We start from the raw sequence: 23,074 nt of genomic DNA on the forward strand, positions 1-23,074 counted from the left end.
ATGGTCAAATTGGCCGTGTCTAGTCTAGTCCAGTCAGGGTCTAGACTCTAGACGTCTAGTAGTAGGTCGTGGAGGGAAGTGGTGCACAGACGAGCCAGAACCATCCCTGCACGCAAAACTGCCAGGCTTTTTGCCAAAACTGAAGTACGCGCTCCCTGCCCTCCCCTGTCAAATCGTCGCCTCGGCCTCGCTACTCGCGCCCACAGCGAAGCGCCGCCCCCTCACTACATTAACGCCTCCTCGTCGCAGCGTCCCGACGAGATCATCGTCGTCGTCGCCGTCGTAGCCGAGACCGAGGCCGGCGGGATGAGCTCTGGCGAGAGGCTACCCCCGCCCCCCGGGTTCGGCGCCGTCGCGGCCGGCAGGCGACCGCTCCGGTCAGATTTCGGAGGTTTGCTCTCTCCTCGACCCCCGCTCTAGTTTCTTGCTTCCGGCGTGCCGGCCGGCGGTCGCGTTTATCGCGTCAGTTGCAGCGGCGGAGTACATGATCGGGCTAGTCGTATTTCTTACTCCGCTCGTACTTTTAGATGCGCCGCCGCACGCACTAGTACCAAGTCTGCGTTAGCCTCTCACTGGAGTGATAATGAGCAGTATTGCCATTGCCTTGTGCGCTCCTTCGAACCTAGTTCCGTCGAACATTTTCGTTTTGCCAAATTTGTTACTCCCATTATGCTAGAACAGAAGACAAAGATTCAAATCTTAAGATGAACATTGCCTCTCTATTCCGCGCCCTAGATTGGTTTGATCCGCCCAAGTCGCCCGCCGCCCCGGTGATAGCATGGCTGCCATAACCTACCTTCTGGGTCTCAGCTCAAAAAAAAAAAAAACCCTTATATTCTTATTTTTATGATCTTGAGTGGCGATAGCTGGAATTATGCAATGCACTATCCACTTCTTGCAACCCCCGACACACCTATCTTTTTTCATTCTCCGAGCGATTCCTAGGCAGGTAGTAAATATTTGGTGTGAATGGTAAACTATGATTGCTCCTGGTCTATCCGTAAAATCCAGGCTGCATTGTAATGGCGTGTATGTAACACAAGTGGAATGTTATAGCAAGCTAGGCATGTGTGAATTACACTATCGGCCTTCATTGTCTGCCACATCAGACACCCCAGATATTTGCCAGGCTTCGGAGTTTTATCTGCCATGTCCCAAATGTTTTGTGGAATCGGACATCCGTATCCAAGTCCGATTCGGACACCTATGTCCGAGTACTACTATATTCATGTATGCCACCTATACAAACATGACGATCTGTCTAGTTCCGACCTATTTCTGTTTGTTCAGTGAATTGTTGTGTAAACTTTTTTTATGTTCAGTTCATCTAGATAATTGCTTGAAATTATGATGAAAGAAGCCTTGTTCGGTACTTGCTTTCACATTCACCCTAGTCACTGTTGGAAATAATCTTGTAGTTGCTTAGTAGTTAAGCTAGCAGCACTAGTTCAGTTTGGGTTTTGCTTGTAGCAGCAAAACGCCATCTAGACATTAGCTGTACTTGGTCGGCCACTGTAGCAGGTCGGTCACTGTAGCAGGTCGGTTACTGTACTAGGTCGGTCACTGTAGCACCGACCTGAAAACCTCTATATAAGAGGCACCCTATATGGAAGCAATAAAAAAAGAAGAAAATGTAGCAGTCTTGAGCTGCACCAAACTACTTGTGTCCACTTTCAATTTGAGTTGAGAGTGTGTGTGTCCAAGTGCAAAGAGTGAGTAGCAGCAGCTCTTAATAGTAGCTTTCATTTGGTATCAGAGCCATGGCGTTAGTTCCGCACGGTGCCGGTGTCGGGGGGAGCTCGGTGACGCTGACCTGCCCGGTGCTCACGCCGACGAACTACACCGTCTGGGCTATCAAGGTGGAGGCGATCCTTGATGCCCAGGGCGTGTGGGAGGCGGTGTCTCCGGCAGATGGCGTGGCGGTGGACGCGGCGAAGAACAAGATGGCGAGGGCACAACTTCTTGGCGCGCTGTCAGAGGACATCCTCATGTCGGTGTCGACGAAGAAGACGGCGAAGGAGGTGTGGGATAGCCTCAAGACAAGGTTCATAGGCGTCGATCGTGTCAAGGCTGCTCGTCTCTCGACTCTCCGAGGGGAGTTCGACCGGCTGTACATGGCGGAGGAGGAGCAGCTGGATGACTACGCCGGAAAGATCAGCGGCATGGCGGCAAGGTACGCGAGCCTCGGCTCGACACTCAGCGACGCCGACATGGTGAAGAAGCTGCTCGACACCGTTCCCGACCGGCTGTACAACGCGGTGGCCGGGATCGAGCAGTTCTGTGACCCGGAGGAGATGGCGTTCGAGGAGGCGCTGGGCAGGCTCAAGACGTTCGAGGAACGCTCACGGCGTCGCGCGCAAGCCAAGGGCGTCGGCGAACAGAGTGACGGCCAGCTTCTGCTCACGGCCGCTCAGTGGGAGGTACGACGACGTCAGCGCGGCCGTGGCCACAACCACAACGACAGCGGGAGCAGCGTGGACTCAGGCGCGAGGGGACGGCGTGGCAAGTGCTGGAACTGTGGCGTTCGCGGCCACTTTTCCCGTGACTGCCCCGAGCCCAGGAAGGAGAAGGCGTTTCTCGCCAACGTCGACTGCGAGCCGGCGTTGTACTAGGTTGTGACTTGGGGGGGAAATAAGCCACTTCGTGCGGTGTCGACGACCAGCGTGTTCGTGCGCGTCTAGGTGGTACGTGGCCGTGGCGGGAGTGCCTAGCTTGTCGTGCGTCAGAGAGCGTTGGTGATCTGTTGAAGGCCTGCGGCGTTGTGCGCGTTGGAGCGTGTTGTGCGTGCGGCCGGTATGTGCGGATCAAGCAGCCAAGTGCGTGTCTCAAGATGAAGTGGCAGGAAGGTGCAGGCACCAAGATTAGGGGGTGATTGTTGGAAATAATCTTGTAGTTGCTTAGTAGTTAAGCTAGCAGCACTAGTTCAGTTTGGGTTTTGCTTGTAGCAGCAAAACGCCATCTAGACATTAGCTGTACTTGGTCGGCCACTGTAGCAGGTCGGTCACTGTAGCAGGTCGGTTACTGTACTAGGTCGGTCACTGTAGCACCGACCTGAAAACCTCTATATAAGAGGCACCCTATATGGAAGCAATAAAAAAAGAAGAAAATGTAGCAGTCTTGAGCTGCACCAAACTACTTGTGTCCACTTTCAATTTGAGTTGAGAGTGTGTGTGTCCAAGTGCAAAGAGTGAGTAGCAGCAGCTCTTAATAGTAGCTTTCAGTCACCACTTTGACGCTTGTAGGTACCATGTCTGCTACTCGTACCAGCACGATGGCAAACATAAAGACAGAAACCGGCGCTGGAAGTCTTGAGGTTCTACAAAAAAGTCAAATGCGGAATGAGGCAGTGGCTAGTCAAAGCAGCTCGCACCTCCAATCAAGTCTTGCTGGGGTACTTTGTCCATTCTTTTCTTTTCTGAAACAGATATGCTCTTTTTTCGACATAGTTCTTTGCCCACACCTTGGCAGATTTGAGAATTACTCATGCGTGGAAAACTATAACATAATTTTCATGCTAATGGCTCGTACATTCTTATGGTGAAACACATATATAAGTGTTGGAGATAGCATCCCTTTAATAGAATTAACTGCTCACTTGTTGATGATTTACATGTGTTGCGAACATTGTGTATTCAGCGTTCTGAGCAAATACTGTTTTGTTACAGAATAAAAATACCTCACTCGCGAAGGGTCCATATAAGAGAGTTCGTGCTGATGCAACCAAAGTTGCATCACCAGGTGTTAATGCAAGTAACACTGAAGAAAACACTGAAGAAAACCTGCATCCCTGTAAAAAAAGCAAGGGTTTGGGGAAACATGGCAAGCTGGAAGACAATGAAGATGCTACTGAATTGAGGAGACCGCCAACACCAATCAATGTATTTGAAGATGAATGTGTTTTCTGCCATTCATTTAGAACTAGTGAGAAGGTAATATGTTGCATATCATTTCCATATATCAAGTAAAAAAAGATATTTTGAAGTCTTCTTATTTCTTACTGTCCCAAAAAATATTCACTTTTCTTCTGTCAGTTTCATGGTCCAATGGTCATGTATAGAAAGGGGAGGATTGTGTCCAGCAACGAGGGCAACCCAAACAATGTCATGTATGTCCACCAAAACTGCATGTACTGGTAAGTTTTTTATGCACAATGTTTAATTCTTCATATTTTGTTATGTAGAATCATCAAGCACACATCAATCCTTTTCATTCTTAGCATGCTATTAATCTTAGGGTAATCTTTAATGTTGATATAATATTTTGCCTCCCCAACTAATATTTGTGAAGGGCGCCAAAAGTGTATCTCGATGGCGATGATATTGTTAACATGGAAAAGGAAAAAACCCGTGGTTCAAGATTGAAATGCAGCAGATGCAGATTACCGGGAGCGGTCCTTGGTTGTTATCACGACCCCTGTGCAAATACTTATCACGCCCCGTGTGCACGGATGATACCAGAATGCCATTCGGATGCTGTAAGATTTTTTAGTAGACATTGTCATTGATCTACTTACAAACATTGCGATGTTCTGACATGGCTAGTCTTTATGTTGAAGGGTAATCACTATATTTTGTGCCCCAAACATTCACCATGTGATAAAAAGAGCTCACAAATAGTGGAAAGTGGCATTATTTTGCCCATTCTTCAAAAGTACGTGTTTTTTTTCAATCTTCATTTACTTGATTAATCCTTCATTTCATAATTCAGTGTTGTAAAATTTAATCATTCCTGACAGTGTCCAGCTCTTTTTTTTCATCGATTGCAATATGGAATATAAAACAAATAAATCCACTTTACAGCAAATTCTTCTTTGACTGCGTAGGCTATCTTTCTTCACTCCTATTGGAGATTGTCATGTTTGTTTGATTAATAATCTTTCATCCTGTAAATGATTTGTTGTTCCAGCCAATGTTTAGATAAACAAGGAATGCATGTCGTTCATAGCAGGGAAGATCAGCAAGTAGATCAACCGAACACTTTGACTTCTTTGCCTCAGGGGTATGCCGTCATTTTTACCTTTCTTGGGAGACGGTGTGGAGGTTACTTGATAGATATTAATTCATTATTCATTGATAGTTTGATTTGCATTTCGTCATTAGTCAATGGTTGGGCAGAGAAAGACTTTCTGCCTATTACCCTTATTCCTTAATTTCTTCTATAATTTACATTGTATTTCATCATTACAGTCAATGTTCAGACAAAGGAGGACTTTCTTCCAATTACCACAGAGAAGAAAAACAAACGAACCAGTCTAGCCCCCCTGTGAATCAATGGGTCCTGCTCGGTTCAGTTTTAAGTGCATTTGAGAAGGTAGCATAGACTATACTAGCAAACAATACCCTTATTTTTTGGAGCATTTGGATTTTATCCGAACAATACTAGCAGAAATGTTTATGGACAAATAATTTAGCAATCCTAATTTGGGGTCAAGTTTAAATTATTTATGATTTGCTAATTTTTGAAATAATTTCTGTTCCATACCAAGTAGTGAACAAATTGCTTATGTTTATTGCAGGATTCCCTCAAGGAATTTGCTTCCTTGACCAGTTCAAACTTGGCTGAGAAATGGGACAAAAATGTGACTCATGTTATTGTAGGCAGAAGTGCTAGTAACTCATGTGGCAGTTCATATGAAGTCTTGATGGCGATACTCTCTGGCAAATGGGTTGTCAGAGCTGAATGTTAGTACTAAGTCGTCTTACATCTCCCTTATTCGTGTTATTGATAATTACTTTACTATCCCCACGTCCAAGTCATTATTGCTTAACGTATTTACAAGCTGCTGGTTTATTCACACTTATCCTAGTTCGGTAGAGAATATTATTTATCCTATCATTGACGCAGTTTGCGTCATGTTCATGTCATAGGGATCGTGGATTTCTTGGCAGAGCCGATTCCAGGTCCAAAAACGTGCTTGGCAGAGCCGATTACAGTTCCAGAAATTTCTTACGAGGTGCAATTCTACTATGCTTCACACAAATCGATTGATGGACCAAAGAAAGGACGAGCTGGAACATTTAAACGGGTATGTATGGATGTCTATTTCTGGAAACACTATTTATGCGACTTGAATATAGAGATGAATATATTTGTGGAAACAGATTGCAGTTTGCCATATTGTCAAAATGTATTGAAGTGTTCATAGAGTTTAATGTCAAAGGCTTAAAAGTGCATCTCTAGAGGAAATTAGCTGAATGTCAGTATACTGAGCATAAACACCTAATTTCCTCTAGAGATGCACTTTTAATTGGGTGCTAAAGAGATTTACATATTTTGGTTGCATCCACATCCAAAACAACAATTACAAATTATCTTTTGAAGTGTCATCCGAAATTCTGTGTTTTGGAGTGGCATAGATCATAAATCTTCTCCTGAGCTCCACAAAGCGAAGGCAGTCCGGGCAAAGCAAAGAAATAAAAATAATTTCACCCCCATTATTACGAGTGCACTTACCCCCTTAATAGCAGCTTAGGGCCTTAGTCTGGGCTGCTCGCCTTCATAGAAAGGCGACCGGGCCTAGATTAGATGTTCGCTATTTAAGGGGGTAAGTGCACTCGTACTAATTGGGGTGAAATTACTTTTATTTCTTTGCTTTGCCCGGCCTGCCTTCGTTTCGTGGAGCCGAGAAGATCAATTATGACCCTCTTCAGTCATATTTTTTCGAGAATACACCCTTGAAGGTGTATTAATCATATAGAAGAAAGGTCAAGACGGCCGATACAACGCCAAGAAGGCTACAACTCCACAAGCACACCACGATACAACGCTAAGAAGGCTACAACTCCACGCACACACTACACACCACGAGACAAAGCCGAGCGGCAAACAACGGACCCTCTACAAACTCAATGATAAACAACCCGCCTTGTCCGACATCCAACCACGAATGGCGAGATGAAGGAGCACAAGGTTTCAAGACCGTGTCACGAACCAAGCAAGACACAACCGAAGCTCAACCTCGACTCCCAGTCTATCCGGACCAACGTACCTCCTCTCATGCGCTAAGAGGAGGCGGCGAGAAGAAGGCAGGGTCCCAACGGACTCGGGGAAGACGTCGATCCAGCTGCATCCACCATGTCGTACATTGCGCCCTCGAAGCCCAAGCCTTGGGCAGCGGCCAGTACCAACAGTGCAACACCTCGCCCCAGCCTCCAATGTCGCATCGTCCTCACCCTAGATGGCCAAGACAACGTCTTCAAGAGGATAACGACGCCGTGGCGCTGCCGCCGCTTGGTCCGGAGGACCGGACCTAGGGTTTCCCCTGGCAACCGAGGAGAGGAACGACATAGTGAAGGCCATGACCACGCCCCCAACAAGGAAACGGCGTCGGCAGACGTCGCCGCGGTCAACATCGGCCAACACCGAGCAGGGCTTTCGCCCCGGCTATACACCATGACCCGATGCAGTTGCGACCGGAGATGGGGACGAGGATAAAACTGCTGGCTTTAGCCACCACCGACAGGAGGAGAGGAACACTGAAGCCTCAGAGGTTGTTGCCCACCACCGGCATTACCACGGCCACCGCACGCAGCCCGCCGCCGTCGTCACCACCTCAGTGCCAGGCAGCCACAGCAGGCCGGCGCCACCACGCCACCTGCAGCAACCACCTCGGATTCACTTGCCCGCCCAGGCCCGGAAGGCTCATGCCGGGCCTAGATCCCAAGGCGCCTCCGCAGAGGGCACCACCGCCGAGCGGAGAGAGCCGTGCCCCCACCTTGGACGCGCCGAGCTCGCCGCAACCACACCGCGGCACCGCGCTGCCAGATCTCGCCGCAGCCGCCGTGGGGAAAGGGGCACAGCCGCCCGAGGGGAAAGCCCCACCGCCGCCGTCCCTGCCCGGGCTTTGCCCGGTGGAGACCTCTGGCGGTGGCGAGGAGAGGTGGGAGGGAGGAGGAGGTCCCTGGGCACTGGCGCAGTCGCCCCCGAGTCGCTCTTCAATCATCTTTAAAAATGAAGATTATGGATGGACTTCAATTATCTAATAAATGTAATATTCTGAATGCATCTCTACATCCATATGTTTTCTCATTTCATCTCCTGAGAATTTTATTATAGCATTACATCTGCATGATGACAAAATGATGCTTGCAGGCACCGAAACTGTTCTCAGGACTGCATTTCTGCCTCAGCGCGTACATGAACACAGAAGATAGTGAAAACATAAAAAATCTCATAGCAGCCGCGGAAGGACAGGTTCTGGAGGCAATGAGCCCGCATTCATTAAAGGAGAATCTGGAAAAAGATCCCGCAAAGGTATACTTCATCTATGTTGGTGGCCCTGCTTCGACTTCATTTGTTGGCAAGGAGAAAGAGGCAAATGCGTACATGGCCTCGGGAGCGCAGGTTATCTGCCACCTTTGGCTGTTTGACGCTATCGCGGCTTATGATGTTCGGATGCTGGATCGCAGTGATGGCTTCACCCCGGATGTGTACGCGAATAGTGCTTGTTACGTATAGCTTTCGGCTTGATGTTAGGGGTGTCTTTTGTGTTAGCCCCACTTCTGTCGTGGGGGAGGCTATGGTTTCAGTTTAGAACTTATTAGCATCAAAGGAGAGGGTGCTAGCCAGCTTTTGTGGAGGTGATGGCTTGGGTGTAATGTTGTAGTTTTGGTGATGGATTGGTCGTTGAGCAGCCCAAACATTTGGTACTGAACGCCCGTTTAGAGATCGGGAGGCGCGTGTGGCGCCATTGCTTTTGTTTTCTGGCAGTGACTGTAACCTCTGTTCGGCCACAACATATATTTTGGCATCGTAAGTTGACAAACGAATGGGATATGTGCTAGTAATATGCTTCATCTTTTACTCAAGGCCTGTTGCTGGCCATCCTTTCACTCCCTGGAGGCTTGTTTGGTACTAGTGTATCTCTATGGATTTGTGAGGATTATGCCACTGAAACCTAAATCCCCACTTATTTCTAAAATTATTGTTTGGTTCTAGAGTTTAATCCATCAGCTGGGACATCTATTTTGATGTGTATGTGCCATCTGTGTCGGCATTCGCATATAATATCTGCATAAAGTTGCACGTGTTTTCTATGTGAAAAATCAAAGGTCATGGTACAAAACAGTAACATATACTGCATAAGGGAAATTTAGGTTGAATCCCCATGATATCTAGCCCTCTATTCCTGCGTCAAGATTCGTGCATAGAAATTCCTCTTCATTTTGATTCTGTCAAACAACATACTCCCTCCTGCCCATAATATGATGCGCATAATTTTCCGTGCAAGTCAAATTTTGACCAACAATATGTAAAATAATACAAACATTTACGATACCAAATGCATATAATATGAAAATATATTTCATGGCGGTTCTAATAATATTAATTTTACATTTTATATATTCATATTTTTATCAATTTACATGGTTAAAAATTATGTAGTTTGACTTTGACCAAACTTTATATGCAACATATTTTGGGCAGGAGGGAGTAATATAGAAACTTCATTCGCAAAAAATAATACTATATAAACTTGAAACCCTGTAGCTCCAACACCTTGCTACTACTACTAAGAGTAGAATGCTTTGGTGCACCATAGGATAATCTAAAATGATAAAGTTTTGAATAAACTACTCCCTCCAATCTATAATAAGTGTTGAAGCTTTAATTCAACTTTAGACAAATTTGAACTAAAAGCCCGGCACTTATTATCCAATCTATCACCATTAATATCATTTTAAATGTGTAAAATCAGATTATCATAGGAGTGTAAGTGAAATTCCATTAGAAACATACAAGCCCACAACAAAACATACAAATGCTGTATGTTCTCTTGGTTATGCTCCCAACTAAATTTCTTTTGCATACCAGAAGCATGTCGTTGGGACCCGCTCGAACCGAATCTGTGTATTAGTAAAGCATCCATCAGCTCTAGTTCTGATCGTTTGGGGCTTCCACTCTTCCTGTCACTGGCAGCACCTCCAGCAGCTGCATAGTGAAGGCAGCGTTTATGAGTAGCCGGCAGTGCAGACCAAGCGAGAGGGAGTGACGGAACTAGACAAGCAGATCACCCAGATAGAAGTGCAAGTGCCAACACCTAGAAGGCTAGAACTATAGACCACGACGCGCGCAAGATGGACGCATTTGCAATTGCATGCAAGCTCCTTCTGTCTGCACCACTTCTTGGTAGCCATTACTTATTTTGTGAACCTTAACTCTTTCATCAGAGTGAATTCACATGTAATTGGCCAGTCATTGGTTGCAAGCAAGCCACTTTATCACGAGAAAATCACGAACATCTATATTTTTCCTACTCAGAATATCAAAACGAGGGGCATTTCTAAAAACCAACGTACTGGAAACTAACTTCAATTTAAAGAGCACAGGATAGTACAAGTCTGAAGTTGCCAGACGCTAAATATCCAAGTCATTTACAGCAAGGAAATACCAAATCGACTCTACTGGTTACAGCCAACGAATTATGAGGCGCAGTTTCCTCAGCTACATGTCTAAAGCTACCATCAGGGCCGCCAGCCAACACAGAAGCTCCATCTTCGGAACAGCTCACACGTCCTGTTCAGACGAAATGAACTTTAGCACGGCAAAGTAAATCAATTAATCTCAACAGAAATGATGCGATTTTGTTGGATGTGCTTACAGAATCATTTTGCACAAATGTACGCCACCTAAAATCTATGATGATAATAACAGGTACTGATCTGACTGGAGAAAATCAACATCCTCTAAATGCAGAAGTCCAATAGCTGCAAGTGCAAATTGTATGTCAGAAAAGCCAGACCTACTACTTATATGAAGGGAATTATGACACTGCATGATAGGAACACATTCGAATGATAGAATCTAACTGCTGACCTTATAATCTAACATTTTGGCTGGCCGAAGGGGGGGGAGGTCTCTTCTCTACAGAGTCATATTGGAGAACAAAGTTGTCCTGCAATCAACAAATTAATGCTTAGATTACTTTCCCTGCTGTGCGATCAGGCTATAAAGTCACAGTTTTTTAATGAAAAAACCTTCTGAACTGTCTCCCAAATATTTGGATCAAAAAAAAGGTAGGACCCTCGTTCGCCATGTGGATTTTTCGCAGCAGGTGCCACACTTGGATTTCTTGTGAGCCACACACGGTACTCTTTGTGGTAGAACCACCCTTTGTTATATCTGGAAAAGGAGAACGGGAAATTTGAGCCATCTGACATGGCCATTTTGACTAATAGAAGAAAATTATTCAATTAATATTTCTGTATATAAGATAGATCCAAGCATGATTAGACTGTCAAGATTAGACTATAAAGGGCATAATGGACTTCTATTCATATTCTTTGATTCTTTCGTGAAACTTAGTTGTGATTCCATCAGTAGTAGATAAGAAATGGGTACCAAAAATTTATTCGGTGTGAATACTACAGAAGACAACAAACACATGAAAACAGTTAATCATTGTATAGGGTGTGTATGAACATCAGCTAATGAAGTTCCACTTAAAATTAGGGGTGTGCAAAACTGAAACCGGTTGAAAGCGTTTCAAACCGGTTAGTGGGAGTAGTTCATTTCCTTTCACAAATCAAATCTCCAGTTGCACTTTAGTGAAAAAAAATGAACTAAGCTAAAACCGGTCAAACCGTGAAACCGTTTTTGCCCACCCCTACTTAAAATAGTATATTCTGCTGACATAACCAAAACGGTACAGGTTTGTGCTTACAGTTCATTTGCAGCATATAACTGAGCAGCATCCTTCGGCATACTGCACAAAGAGCAAAGTGAAATAATGCATAAGCTGGTAAAACCAAACACACAATTCAATCTTTTTTTTGCGAAACACACAGTTCTATTCAATATACCTGTAGAAGATGTAGAATAGTGTCATGATCTGAAACTTCGGAAAATTGAATGGCTGCAGATGGAAGAAAAGAATTGAAATGTCAGAATAACCAGCGATAATGTCGGAGGTTGCTCAAGATACTACTGTAAACCAAATAGGAAATAACTTACTTGTAGTGCTGGAGGCTGTTCAGCAGAGTAACAAGCAGGGATCTGAAAATCAGGTTCTCCTTTAGCTGGCTCATTTGACCATGGAGAGCCAAACGTCTTGTAAAGACTATCTTGAGAGTTCAAATTCAACCCTAGTGTTGTCAAATCAAGCCCTAAGGCGAGAGATGTGGGCCCAGGCTCTTTCGATCTTATTAAATTCAACAATGCAAGTAAACTGTATGGGTCTGGCGCGGTCTGTGTTCCCTGAACAGACTTTAGACTCTGATCCTTGTATGACTGTGGGCCTGAAGAGGTCTGCGACCTAAGTGAATTCTGAGTCTGCGGTTGATGGTATTGCTGGATAAGTTGCTCATAAGACCCAGAATTAGAAGACGGATTTGGAGAATTTATCGGCCTTATCCCGATATTATCAAGGCTGTTTTGAACCTAATTAGCACAATCAGAGAGAGTAGTTAACAATCCACATTAGCAGATACTAAATATTATATTTTCAATAATGGGTCCTACATACAGCTCCCCATAAAAAAGGTTAATTTATGAGGTGTGTATCTTAACTTTATGAGTGGTGTGCTCAACCTCAAATATTTGCTGTTCATGCAAAAAAAAAAGTTGCTAGAATGCTTACCGGAGTAGTGCTCTGCTGATGTTGCTGTCGGGGTGGATAACTACCTCCCAAATTAAAGCCAGATGATCTACCCATCTGCAGAACCATATGTGGAAATTTAAGAGTAAGAAGGTATAGCAGATCGAGATGAAATGATAAAACAATATGAACTCACAGGATAATGTTGTCCTTGCATAATATTTGCATTCTCATGAAGGTGGTCCTTGTGATGCAAATCCATACCATAATCTGACGAACTACCTTATATATCCAAAAGAAAATTTATTAGTGTAACATCCAGAGAGGAAAATAAAGTGGGTTTGCCCAGAAATAATCAACAGAAAGGAACATGGCAGGAATAACTCCATGATCTGAATATAACCAAACAATTTTGACAAAACAAATTACAATACATATAACTTGGTTATAAATCTCTGATGAAAGTTAACTAACCCAACTTGTGAAAAAAGGATAAACATATTCCAGATGAAGAATTGAGGAAGGATTAAAACCATGATATGTGGTAAATAGAGAAGGAAACAGTGAAATAGTTGATAAAACATGAAACTTATCTTGTCCAGATAACAAAATCAACAAGGAAAAAATGCAAGGGATAAGGTTAAAAATAAACAAGAAACAGATGGTTAATCTCATCAAGAGAGTAGCGATGGCCAATACACACACCTTTATATCCTGGTAAAGCTGGAAAGTCTTCATTCTGAATGCTGAACTCCTGGTTTTGTTGCACAATGGCATTTACACTTACTCCTTGCTTTCGCAGTGACCCTTCAAATTACAAAATAAGAAAAGTTAGTTAACCTAATGCTATCTAAGCACTAAAAATTGAAGATCTTGTTAGCATTTTAGCATTACCATATTGCCCTTGACCACTTCCAGCAGAATTAGGACGCCCCGTTAATTGGGGAAAATCATTTATATCAAAAGGAGAATTGTCACCAGGGTTTCCATCATGTAGCATTCCTGAAGAACCAAAAGAGGTGTTTCCTGCCTGCACTTGGTTCTGAGAAAGCGTCCCTCCAGGTGTAGGATAAGAGCTCCCAAGAATGTTCATGAACTGTGGTGATGCTGGTGAAACACGAGATCCAAAATAATTACAAAAATAGAAATTTCCCGGGTCATCTTTCACCCACACTCCTTATTACACCAAGAAAGCAGAAACTCCAAGCTCTTAATAAACCCAGTAATTCTACATATACAGTTTAGTTGCTTCCAGTTGGTGTACATATAATCTAGTGTGGGCAACAAAGGCAGACAACCTCAATAGTGCCAGTGCTATATAAATATAAATACAATGGGTGAAAATTCAGTTCCCCATTTCAGTTTCCAATCACACCGAGCCACATTAAGTTCAATCGATACAACTTCAAGGAAGTTGAACATTCTCCTACTTTCACCCTTTTACCCCATCCATACAAACCACTTCCAGATTTTTTGTCGAGAAAATGCAAAGCTTGCAGCTTGCTAGAAAGCAAACAATTACAAGCCTAAGACTAGACTAAACATCTGACCACTCAAGACAGGACCACAACCAACAGCAAGGCATAAATTACAACTGACACAACGAAAAAACCCTGGCCTAGAAGCCATCCACACAAGCGCACAGAATGCGACAAATCTACTGTAACCCCAAGCCTAAGGAACAGAAAAAACCCACATCACATCACTATTCAGCCAGCAACAAAGATAAATTGAAAATATATTCACCAAAGAAGCAGGAAAAGTGCAAGCGATCAAATAAAGATTAAAATTTAACCATGTACCTTGATGCATACTACTCATTCGGTTGGATCCTGGGATATTAAGAGCCCCACTTCCAGAGTTGCCACTCGAATTGATACGGGATGCAATACCAGGCATAGACAGTCCTGCGGAGCTTATGCTTCTGCCAATACTGCTGCCACCCACTATATTGCCCACAGAATTTGTTATCCGTGGGCCTAAATTCCCCAAAACTGAAGAAGCTGCCAACCCAGGAGCAGAATTTCGGTTACCAACATTCAGGCTTGAGGATAAACCTTGTCCTGAACCACCAATAGCATTCATGCTACTACTAAATACAGGGTTCCCCCCAACATTCATACCTCCTCTGTTGCTGATACCAGAATGACCATGAGGAATCTAGAAAAGGGGCAACCAAATGAGTCAAGTGATCGAGCACTCAGCATGGATAGAAACATTGTGTGGTGTTTGAAAGAGGAGAACAAACCTGAGACATGGACGCTGGAAGATTATTTGAGGGAAACCGGTTACCAGAAATACTACCCCCAGGTTGTTGAACACCTGGGGATGGAATACCGGACAATGAAGTATTCCTTGGTGCTAGTGATGCAAGATTGAGATTTCCATGGATATTATGCAAGCCTTCCAAGAAGTTAAAATGAGTTAGCTTTATGAGAAAAACAGTACTATGCAACATGAATTATTGGACTAACAAATCTGTAAGATTTACTAACCAGAGTGATGGAAACCAGGAAACGATCCAGACTGACCAGAAAAGGTTGATGTGAATGGCCTTCCTGTTGAATCCCCACTAATATTTGACTGCAAAAAGTAATAATAATAAACCAAAGACATTCTAAAAAGCGTAGCTAGGCATTGTCATGACTACACAAAAGTTGACAATGAACCTTGATCACAACAAAAAGATTAGTTAGCCCATTCTTTGAGATAGAGGAACTAGGCAGGGAGCAAAATGACATAAAAACAACACCATGTCTAAAAAAGGACAAGTTAGGTAAGTTGCCATAACTGAACCGAAAAGGAGAATATGCGTAACCATATTAATAAAGAAGGATGAAAGCATACATTCAGTGATCCCGACATTGTGATGATGCCAAAAGAGGGGGTCAAAATACTATTCCAGTATTCCCCCAACTGAGCGATAATCAATCCAATCTGGAGTCCAAGAAGAGATAATATGTGTGTAAGTAAAAAATATCCCAGGTCCTTCCAGAAGTGCAGGATACTTATAAAAGAAACAAAATGGAAACAATTGCAGGGCTACACACAAAGCAGGGACCAAAGTTGAATTGCTAGATTTAAACACTAACTAGTTAGAAGACATCAAAATTATATGTATGTTACATTATAAAAAAGGAAGTCATGCAGGACAAACTATTTTGACGAACATGCTGGACATACTATGACGTAGCAATTTTTTTTTAGAAAATACTGAGAACAAGAGGACACTATAAAGAGGGTAGGAAAAATATGAGAACCAATCTAGAAAACAAATGAGGATGTGTGTAACTTCCAGGACCAGCTTGGTGTATTTAGAACGTATGGCTAGCACTCTGAGACCTCAATTGGTAAGCAAAAAAGCAGGCAAATTAATACATACGATAAAGCATGATTACTTACAAGTTCACCTACAAGAAAACTACTACTACCTCCGGTCGTTAAAAATTGACGCACCCACTCGCCTGCGGACATGCATGCACAAGCCTCCCTCCGCGTCGATTAAATCCGACCGGAGGGGAGTAGCTAATATCTAAAAGAAAACATAAGGTTCTACAAAATTACAAAAGATATTTAGACAAAGTACTGACTGGAAGGAACAAAATACCAAGACTGAACAAAAAAAAAGGCCATGACTAACACTCCAGTAGAACACAGACTTATCATATTTTGATGTTCCACTGCCTCAGTTGGCCCTCGTAGTTATGTCTATGGGTCTTTATCATAAATCTAGATCTAGACATGAAAACATCGATGTGATAGTAAAACAAAAAGGTTTTTGGGTCACCGATTAATCACCAATTAGTCACGGGACAATCACCGAACCGGAGCGGCGACGCTGCTCCAGCAACTGGACTTGCCGGCCAGCTGGCGGCTTGCTCTGACTAGACGATGAGTAGAAACACCCAGCCGTCGCGGCTCGCTTTGGTAAGATCCACTGGCAGGAAATTTTTGGGAGGATATTTAGGTCTCGTGTGCTGGTTTAGGCGGCCAACAAGGTCTTCGGCGAGGAATCAATCTCCCTGACACCACCGGACATAGATCTACCCTGTGGTTGGTGTGTGGTAAGAGAGAGGGTGGGTAGGGAGAAGGAAGCTGCCCTGGCGGCTGCTATATAGCACAAGGTCCTGGTCTGATGCTGCTTGTCATCTTGATGGACGGTATGGATGGCTTGGATAAGTATGGATGGTCTGGATATATTTAAAAAGCTAGGGTTTTCAAATGGGCCTTCATGGGCCAGATATGCCCCTACCATTATGAACTTGGAGTCATCCTCCTCCTTCACTGAAGCAAATCGGCTCTTCTGCAGTCTACCGCCGGCCCGCTTTAGCTGCCAGGACCTTGCCCAGGAGCTTCACGCCACCATGACTTCTCATTCAAGTTGTTTCACAACTGCGACTCTGCCCTCAACATCCTCTCATCCTCTCCTTAACCCCAGTCATAACTAGTCGCCGGAATAGTCCTGGCTAATTCCGAGTGGGCGGCATGGTGAATCAGCTCGACTTGGCGACTCAAAAACCTTGAATCAATTCATTTTATTTTTTTGGTTTAGCATGACATGCGGAGTTCCGGTGACCTACTTCCTAAAATAGATCTCTGGGAACAAAACAAAGAAAATTCCCAAGGGAACCTGAACAGGCCAGCATGCATGACTCTTCACTCAAGGGTTTGGTTCTTCTATTTGACCAGGTTAGGTGTGATTAGAGGACTCACATTACTCATAGAGGTGGTAAATTTTGCTGCACTTAAACGAGAAAAATGGAGAAGAGCTAAGAATTTCCACATTAATCTGAAACTTCGAACAGCGGGGCCTGCCTGTACAATCACAATTCACAACACATCATGTAGCATACACTCATCTTCCTTCCCTCTGATCTTCATTAGACACATTACCCACACGATGAAACTTATTAAGGAAATGAAGTCATGCCAACTTTCTATCAGGTCACACTTTTGTACACAGGCATAGGCAATCTAATATCCTATGTATGAACTGATTGAGCTGCGTAAATAGTGCCAGTTGTTCCATCTTCCATGAGCGTCCATTTTGAGTAGGTTAACTGCAAAAGTATATAAGGCTAGTTGTAGCAACCTCACCTATATGGTTACAAATGTTTGCTTCCATTTGTGTACCACACGGTAAATTTAATAGAATATGGTATGTAGGCATCATGCTTGGTTATAAACCTAAACCATTTATTCTAATTGATAATATGAAAGATATATAATGTCATAATAATCAGGAAAGACAAAGGGAACGATGTATAATATATTCCTATATTGTGCTCCAAGTTTGAGAAGGATATAAGGGTTTTTTTAGAGAAGTAAACGCATCTTAGACCAACTATGAAACAAAAGACGCGTGTATATTTGTCTAGTTGTCACATATTTCTACTATGAGATACAATAATGCAACAGTTGAAATAAAATCCTAGTGAAAATAGAAGCATTGTATGATTTGTCTAGTTTGTTGTCGATCTTATCTCCTTGTGCAAGGCAAGAATATTTCTGTAGAGTCATGTGAAACCTGAATCTACCCCTGTACTGTATAGTGTCCAGAACTCTGAACCTAACTCTGCTAGATTCATGGTTACGGTAACACAAAAGCAGGCGACAAAATACCGGTGACCAGTTATTAGATTATACATTGACAGCAGAAACGTTTGCAAGCCATTCGCACATGTTTTCGAGCCATCTTTACTTGGGGCAAAAGATAAAACGGGGAGTGTGATGCCTCTTTTACCAGCAAATAGTTTAGACAAGGCATACCCAGCTTGCCCAAGCTCATGTGCTCTGCTTCTGAGCATGGACCAAGCTCATGAGCTGCCCAACACAGCAGCAGCCCAAAAGCAGCTAAGGATACATACTTACTGAGAAGCAATGCAATCGCAAGAACAGCCTAGCACGATCGTGCACTACCCAGCACGCTGCTGAAAAATTCGAGCGAAGCAGACAAGCCTCGAGTGCAGGTTCCCCAGGCAGCAAGTCACGCAGGTTCGGCCCGACACCCAACCAGCAGTGCAGTACCACTTGCAACCTAGAAAAAAGCCACCGCCACCCAAAATCGAATCTAAACCCAGGGCGGACGGAATTCGAAGTCCGCTGCGCCACCACGAGACTCGTCGCCGGCCGTGGGAGCGAATGCCGGGGATCCAGGGGCAAGCGAGCCCCCGCACACGGCGGCGGCCGCTAGTCGTCTTAGGCACGAGGGGCGGGGGGGATAGTAGCGTATGGTGGTAGAGAGGGGGAGGAGGCGGACCTGGGGGAGTGGCGGCGGCGAGGCCCCGCGCGCGCGCGGATCTCCCGGTGTCGAGGCGCCGCGGCGGAGGAGACGGGAGGGAGCAGGAGGATGCGGGGGAGCAGCAGACGAGTGCGACCGGGGGAAGGGATGGGGAGAACTGGAGAAAGGAAAGGCAAATCCTATACACCGACCAGGTCGGTATGTACGCCATGCCGCACACGCCTGGTCGGGTATAGGTCCCGGCCGATTTCGGTTTTTTTCTTTTTTCTTCTTTTTTCCGTTTCCTGTTTATTCTTTCTTTTTCTTTTTTTGTTTCTTTTTCCTGTTTTTTTTTCAATTTTTCATTTTCCTTTTTTTCAATTTCATAAAACGTACAAATTTAAAAAATATACAATTTCGAAAACTGTTCAAACTTTAAAATTGTTTAAACTAAAAAACTTCAAACTTGAAAAAAAAATCAAATCTACTGTAAAAAATATTCAAAGTTAAAATATTGTTCGTATTTGAAAAATATTCATATCAAAAAATGTTCAAATTTAAAATATGTAAATGGAAAAGAAAAAGGAGAATAAGAAAAACAAAAACAAACTTACCTGATGGGCCGAGGCCAACTACAGAATCGCCGGGTCGGGGGGTGTGCGGCACCCCATCCGCACCGACCTGGACGGTGTATAGCACCTCCCGAGAAAGGGTTTCACTAGGCGAAGACCAACCTTTCCGAAGGTCCAATATCGCGAAAATGGCGCCCACGCGGATCTGCTCGTGCTGACGCGTGGCGTGATAGAAGCTGACCTCCAGCCATGCGCGTAGTGCGTAGTCATCGGCAACCGTCTCGCGTGGTAGGTGGCGCGTAAGTACCTCTAGGCTCGCTCGCCCGCGTACGTATAAACTTGTCGTGTCAACTGCATGCATCCGCGACGGATTTCCTAGCTGGAGTACGTACACCTCCACCATGGGCGGACGTAACGGGGGGCCGGGGGGCCGTGGCCCACCCAGAAATTCACTGGCCCAAACTTATACCCATGGAAAAAAAAATGAAGAAAGGCCCGATTGACCAAGCTCACCCTGGAGGAGTCGACCCCACGCCACGCGCACGCCCCGACTTCGATTCCCCAGTCCACGCGCACGCCCTGAGCCCCCGTCCTCCGACCGCAACCGCCACCCGCCGCCCCGGCTCCGCCGCCCGCCACCTAGCCCCGCCCGATCCGCGCCGCACGCGGCTGCCGCGCGTCCGCCCATGGCGGCCATGCCCCGCCTCTGAGGTTTGCCCTCGTTGTTGCGTTGCCGCGCTGACCACCGGCCGCCCGGCCGCAACACTGAACACGGAGGCCCGCCCCGGATCTTCCCAGTTCACACGACTGCGAGCCTGCGACCAGAAGTGAGCGAGCTAATTTTGTTATTCACTATCCAATTTTCATATAACTCTCTGTTTGTATGAATAAATTGTTTGTATGAATAAATTGTTTGCATATGACTCTGTTTGTATGAATAAATTTTTATTTTCATGTGTCTATGTATCAAATTATCAATGTATGTTAAGTCTTATATGATGAAGAACACATAAAATTGTTAAATTAGTAATGTTTGAATGTTTCAATTGTGTAGAAATGAAGAGAAATAGCCAAATTGCGCTACTTTTTCATAAACAAGCATCAAAGAAGATTGCATCTCCGGTCCAATCCGATATTGTTCACGATGAAGAAGTCGAATCCGATATTGAGAGTGAGATTGACATTGAAGATACAACACCACACCCACCCTCACCCCAACAACCAAATGCAAGGTCATATGATGCTCACTTTTATCCACATGATCCGGGGGAAAGGATTCCTATTTCAAGTTATGATGTTAATATTCAAGATGATGTTCGGAGAGGATATATCCCAAAAGGTCCATGCCAACCATATGAGCATGCTTTCCCGACAACAAAAAAGAAGGGCAAAAATCGACACTTTAGTTGTGTTTGGTTTCATCACTACAATTGGCTAGAATATAGTATCGGAAAGGATGCGGCATTTTTCTTTGTATGTTTATTGTTCAAAGAGAGAGCCAATGGAGGTCCCGGAGGAGATTCCTTTGTTAAAGATGGTTTTAGAAATTGGAAAAGACCCGAATCATTTAAGAAGCATGTGGGTGGTGTTACTACCATTCACAACCAAGCTCAAGAGAAGTACAACTTATTTGTTGCACCCAACACCAAAATTGATAATGTTCTTATGAAGGTGTCTAAGAAGGATGTACTTCTTTACAAGACTAGGCTAACTTAGATGCTTGCGATTTCTTTTGAAACAAGGATTGGCATTCCGTGGACATGATGAGAGTGAAGAATCAACCAACTGGGGAAATTTTCTTGAACTTCTAAAGTGGCTTGCGGAAGGTAATGAGGAAGTCAATAAGGTTGTTTTGAAGAATGCTCCCGGAAATTGCATCTTGAATAGTCCAAGGATACAACATGACATTATTGAATGTTGTGCGATAGAAACCACTAGACTAATCATTGAAGATCTTGGTGACCACTATGCAATTCTAGCCGACGAGTCTAAATATGTCTCACAAAGAACAACTTGCTCTTTGTTTGCGTTATGTGGATAAATTGGGAAGAATATGTGAGAGGTTCCTTGGAGTAGTTCATGTTTCCGATACTACTTCATTGTCTCTCAAGGTTGCAATTATATCTTTGTTAAAAGATCATCATTTGTCTCCCACTCAAATTCGTGGACAAGGATAATGAAGCATGTGTGTGGTTCTTTGATCATGTTTCTTATTTGTTCAATATCATTGGAGTTTCTTGCAAGCGTCATGACATGCTTCGAGATGTTAGAGCTCAACAAGTTTTACAAGCACTTGAGATGGGTGAAATTGAAAGTGGAAGTGGACTCAATCAAGAGATGGGTTTATCTAGACCCGGTGATACTCGATGGGGCTCTCATTACAAGACCATTCTACATATTGTTGATACGTACCCGGTGATACTTGAGGTGCTTGTAAGGATTGAAATAAGATCCTTCACAAAAGAGTGAGTGGACAAGAATAAGAGGAGTTGCCGCGGCCTTTGAATCATTTGACTTGGTTTTCAATCTCAACTTGATGCTTGTTGTTCTTGGCTACACAAATGACTTGTCTATATCTTTGCAAAAGAAAGATCAAGATATTCTCAATGCAATGGCGCTTGTTGGATTGGCAAAGGAGAAAATGAAGGATATGAGGTCATCACTTGGATGGGAAAGATTTCTTGCAAAGGTGACATTCTTTTGCAACACTCATGGCATCGAAGTTCCTTCCCCGGAATCTAATTATGTGGCTCATGGAAGATCACAATGATATTATGAAAAGCAAACAAATGATGATCGTTATAGAAGAGAAGTGTATCTTGGCGTTGTTGACCAAGTTATTCAAGAGCTTGACAATCGGTTTGATGAGGTTAACATGGAGTTGCTTATTTGTATGGTGGCTTTGAATCCCGTGAATTCATTTGCTTCTTATGATGCACAAAAGATAATGAGACTTGCTCAATTCTACCCCAATGACATATCAAGCATGGATTTGTTAAGACTTGAACCCCAACTTAAGATCTTTATTGATGACATGAGAAAAGATGATAGATTCAAATGTGTCAATCATCTTGGTGAGCTCTCTATTAAGCTTGTTGAAACAAAAAAACATGTTGTTTATGATTTAGTTTACATGCTTCTCAAATTGATATTGCTTCTACTGGTGGCGACGACGAATGTTGAAATAGTATTTTCCGCAATGAGTTTAGTAAAAAACAAGTTGAGAAATAGTATGGGTGATGACCTCTTGAACCATTTCTTAGTGACATTTATCGAGCGAGGGGTGTTCATTCATGTAAGTGATGATACCATTGTTGAAACTTTCATGGCAATGCGAAACCGTAGATTGAAGAAATGATGTAAGTTTCTAATTATGCTATATTCTATCATGTAAGACCCTTGTAATGTTTTGAACTATTTGTATTGTAATCGTGCACATTTGATATATGTATTGAACTCCGATGCAATGAATTTGTCTTGTCTATTGTTCATTATCTAGATACATTCATATTGAAGTCAATTAATATGAATCGGAGGGAGTACTTCATTATGCAAAGGTTTTTCACAATTTGGGGGGTGCGCAAAATATCTTTTTGAGGTGTGCCCCCCTTCAATTCTTTCCTGCTTCCGTCACTGACCTCCACCAAAGAACAGGTACGCGCACAAGTAGTATGAAGCACAAAGTAAAACAAATACGACTACAGTTAGGTATAACACGCGATTACAATTACATACAACACACGAGTA

General features: G+C 43.8%; 2 protein-coding genes, 1 non-coding gene and 1 pseudogene across 4 annotated transcripts; 3 read left to right on the forward strand and 1 right to left on the reverse strand.

Moving 5' to 3' along the window:
• Nucleotides 1–8,518, forward strand: LOC127318661 (BRCA1-associated RING domain protein 1). The gene is made up of 12 exons (XM_051349139.2): nt 1–32; nt 126–391; nt 3,243–3,391; nt 3,666–3,929; nt 4,032–4,132; nt 4,288–4,474; nt 4,556–4,650; nt 4,906–4,998; nt 5,187–5,310; nt 5,516–5,681; nt 5,868–6,025; nt 8,092–8,518. Exons 1-12 carry the CDS (start codon nt 1–3, stop codon nt 8,455–8,457), a joined length of 2,001 nt encoding a protein of 666 aa, XP_051205099.2. The 3' UTR covers nt 8,458–8,518.
• A 1,761-nt stretch (nt 8,519–10,279) lies between these two features.
• Nucleotides 10,280–18,953, reverse strand: LOC127318681 (probable NOT transcription complex subunit VIP2). Of its 2 annotated transcripts, XM_071821900.1 has the most exons (17): nt 18,795–18,953; nt 15,383–15,472; nt 15,031–15,118; nt 14,784–14,938; nt 14,659–14,695; nt 14,338–14,538; nt 13,430–13,642; nt 13,241–13,342; nt 12,732–12,817; nt 12,578–12,652; nt 11,953–12,378; nt 11,802–11,854; nt 11,663–11,704; nt 10,977–11,121; nt 10,816–10,894; nt 10,601–10,706; nt 10,280–10,515 (listed from the first exon to the last, which is right to left on the reverse strand). In XM_071821900.1, exons 2-15 carry the CDS (start codon nt 15,398–15,400, stop codon nt 10,817–10,819), a joined length of 1,719 nt encoding a protein of 572 aa, XP_071678001.1. In that variant the 5' UTR covers nt 15,401–15,472; nt 18,795–18,953; the 3' UTR covers nt 10,280–10,515; nt 10,601–10,706; nt 10,816. The 2 variants fall into 2 exon arrangements, with proteins under 2 accessions (XP_071678001.1, XP_051205126.1); XM_051349166.2 differs by having other exon boundaries at nt 14,338–14,695; nt 18,795–18,951.
• On the forward strand, nt 15,031–15,108 carry LOC127328005 (small nucleolar RNA snoR35). Its single transcript, XR_007868918.1, has one exon. It is a non-coding gene; the product is annotated as a small nucleolar RNA snoR35 (small nucleolar RNA).
• A 1,430-nt stretch (nt 18,954–20,383) lies between the features above and the next one.
• On the forward strand, nt 20,384–22,808 carry LOC139835014 (uncharacterized; annotated as a pseudogene).
• The last annotated feature ends 266 nt before the right edge of the window (nt 22,809–23,074 follow it).

Source organism: Lolium perenne, chromosome 1, assembly GCF_019359855.2.
Source record: "Lolium perenne isolate Kyuss_39 chromosome 1, Kyuss_2.0, whole genome shotgun sequence".
In the NCBI taxonomy this organism is placed as follows: Eukaryota; Viridiplantae; Streptophyta; class Magnoliopsida; order Poales; family Poaceae; genus Lolium; species Lolium perenne.

Excerpts from the sequence above, each read along its gene's own strand:
- LOC127318661 (XM_051349139.2), top strand. The coding sequence starts at position 1 with ATGGTCAAATTGGCCGTGTCTAGTCTAGTCCA. Across the intron at positions 3,930-4,031 it reads CATTTAGAACTAGTGAGAAG|TTTCATGGTCCAATGGTCAT; the intron begins GTAATATGTTGC and ends TTCTTCTGTCAG. Across the intron at positions 5,682-5,867 it reads ATGGGTTGTCAGAGCTGAAT|GGATCGTGGATTTCTTGGCA; the intron begins GTTAGTACTAAG and ends TTCATGTCATAG.
- LOC127318681 (XM_051349166.2), bottom strand. Across the intron at positions 14,939-15,030 it reads TCCTGGTTTCCATCACTCTG|GCTTGCATAATATCCATGGA; the intron begins GTTAGTAAATCT and ends ACTTCTTGGAAG. Across the intron at positions 11,855-11,952 it reads AACAGCCTCCAGCACTACAA|CCATTCAATTTTCCGAAGTT; the intron begins GTAAGTTATTTC and ends TTCCATCTGCAG.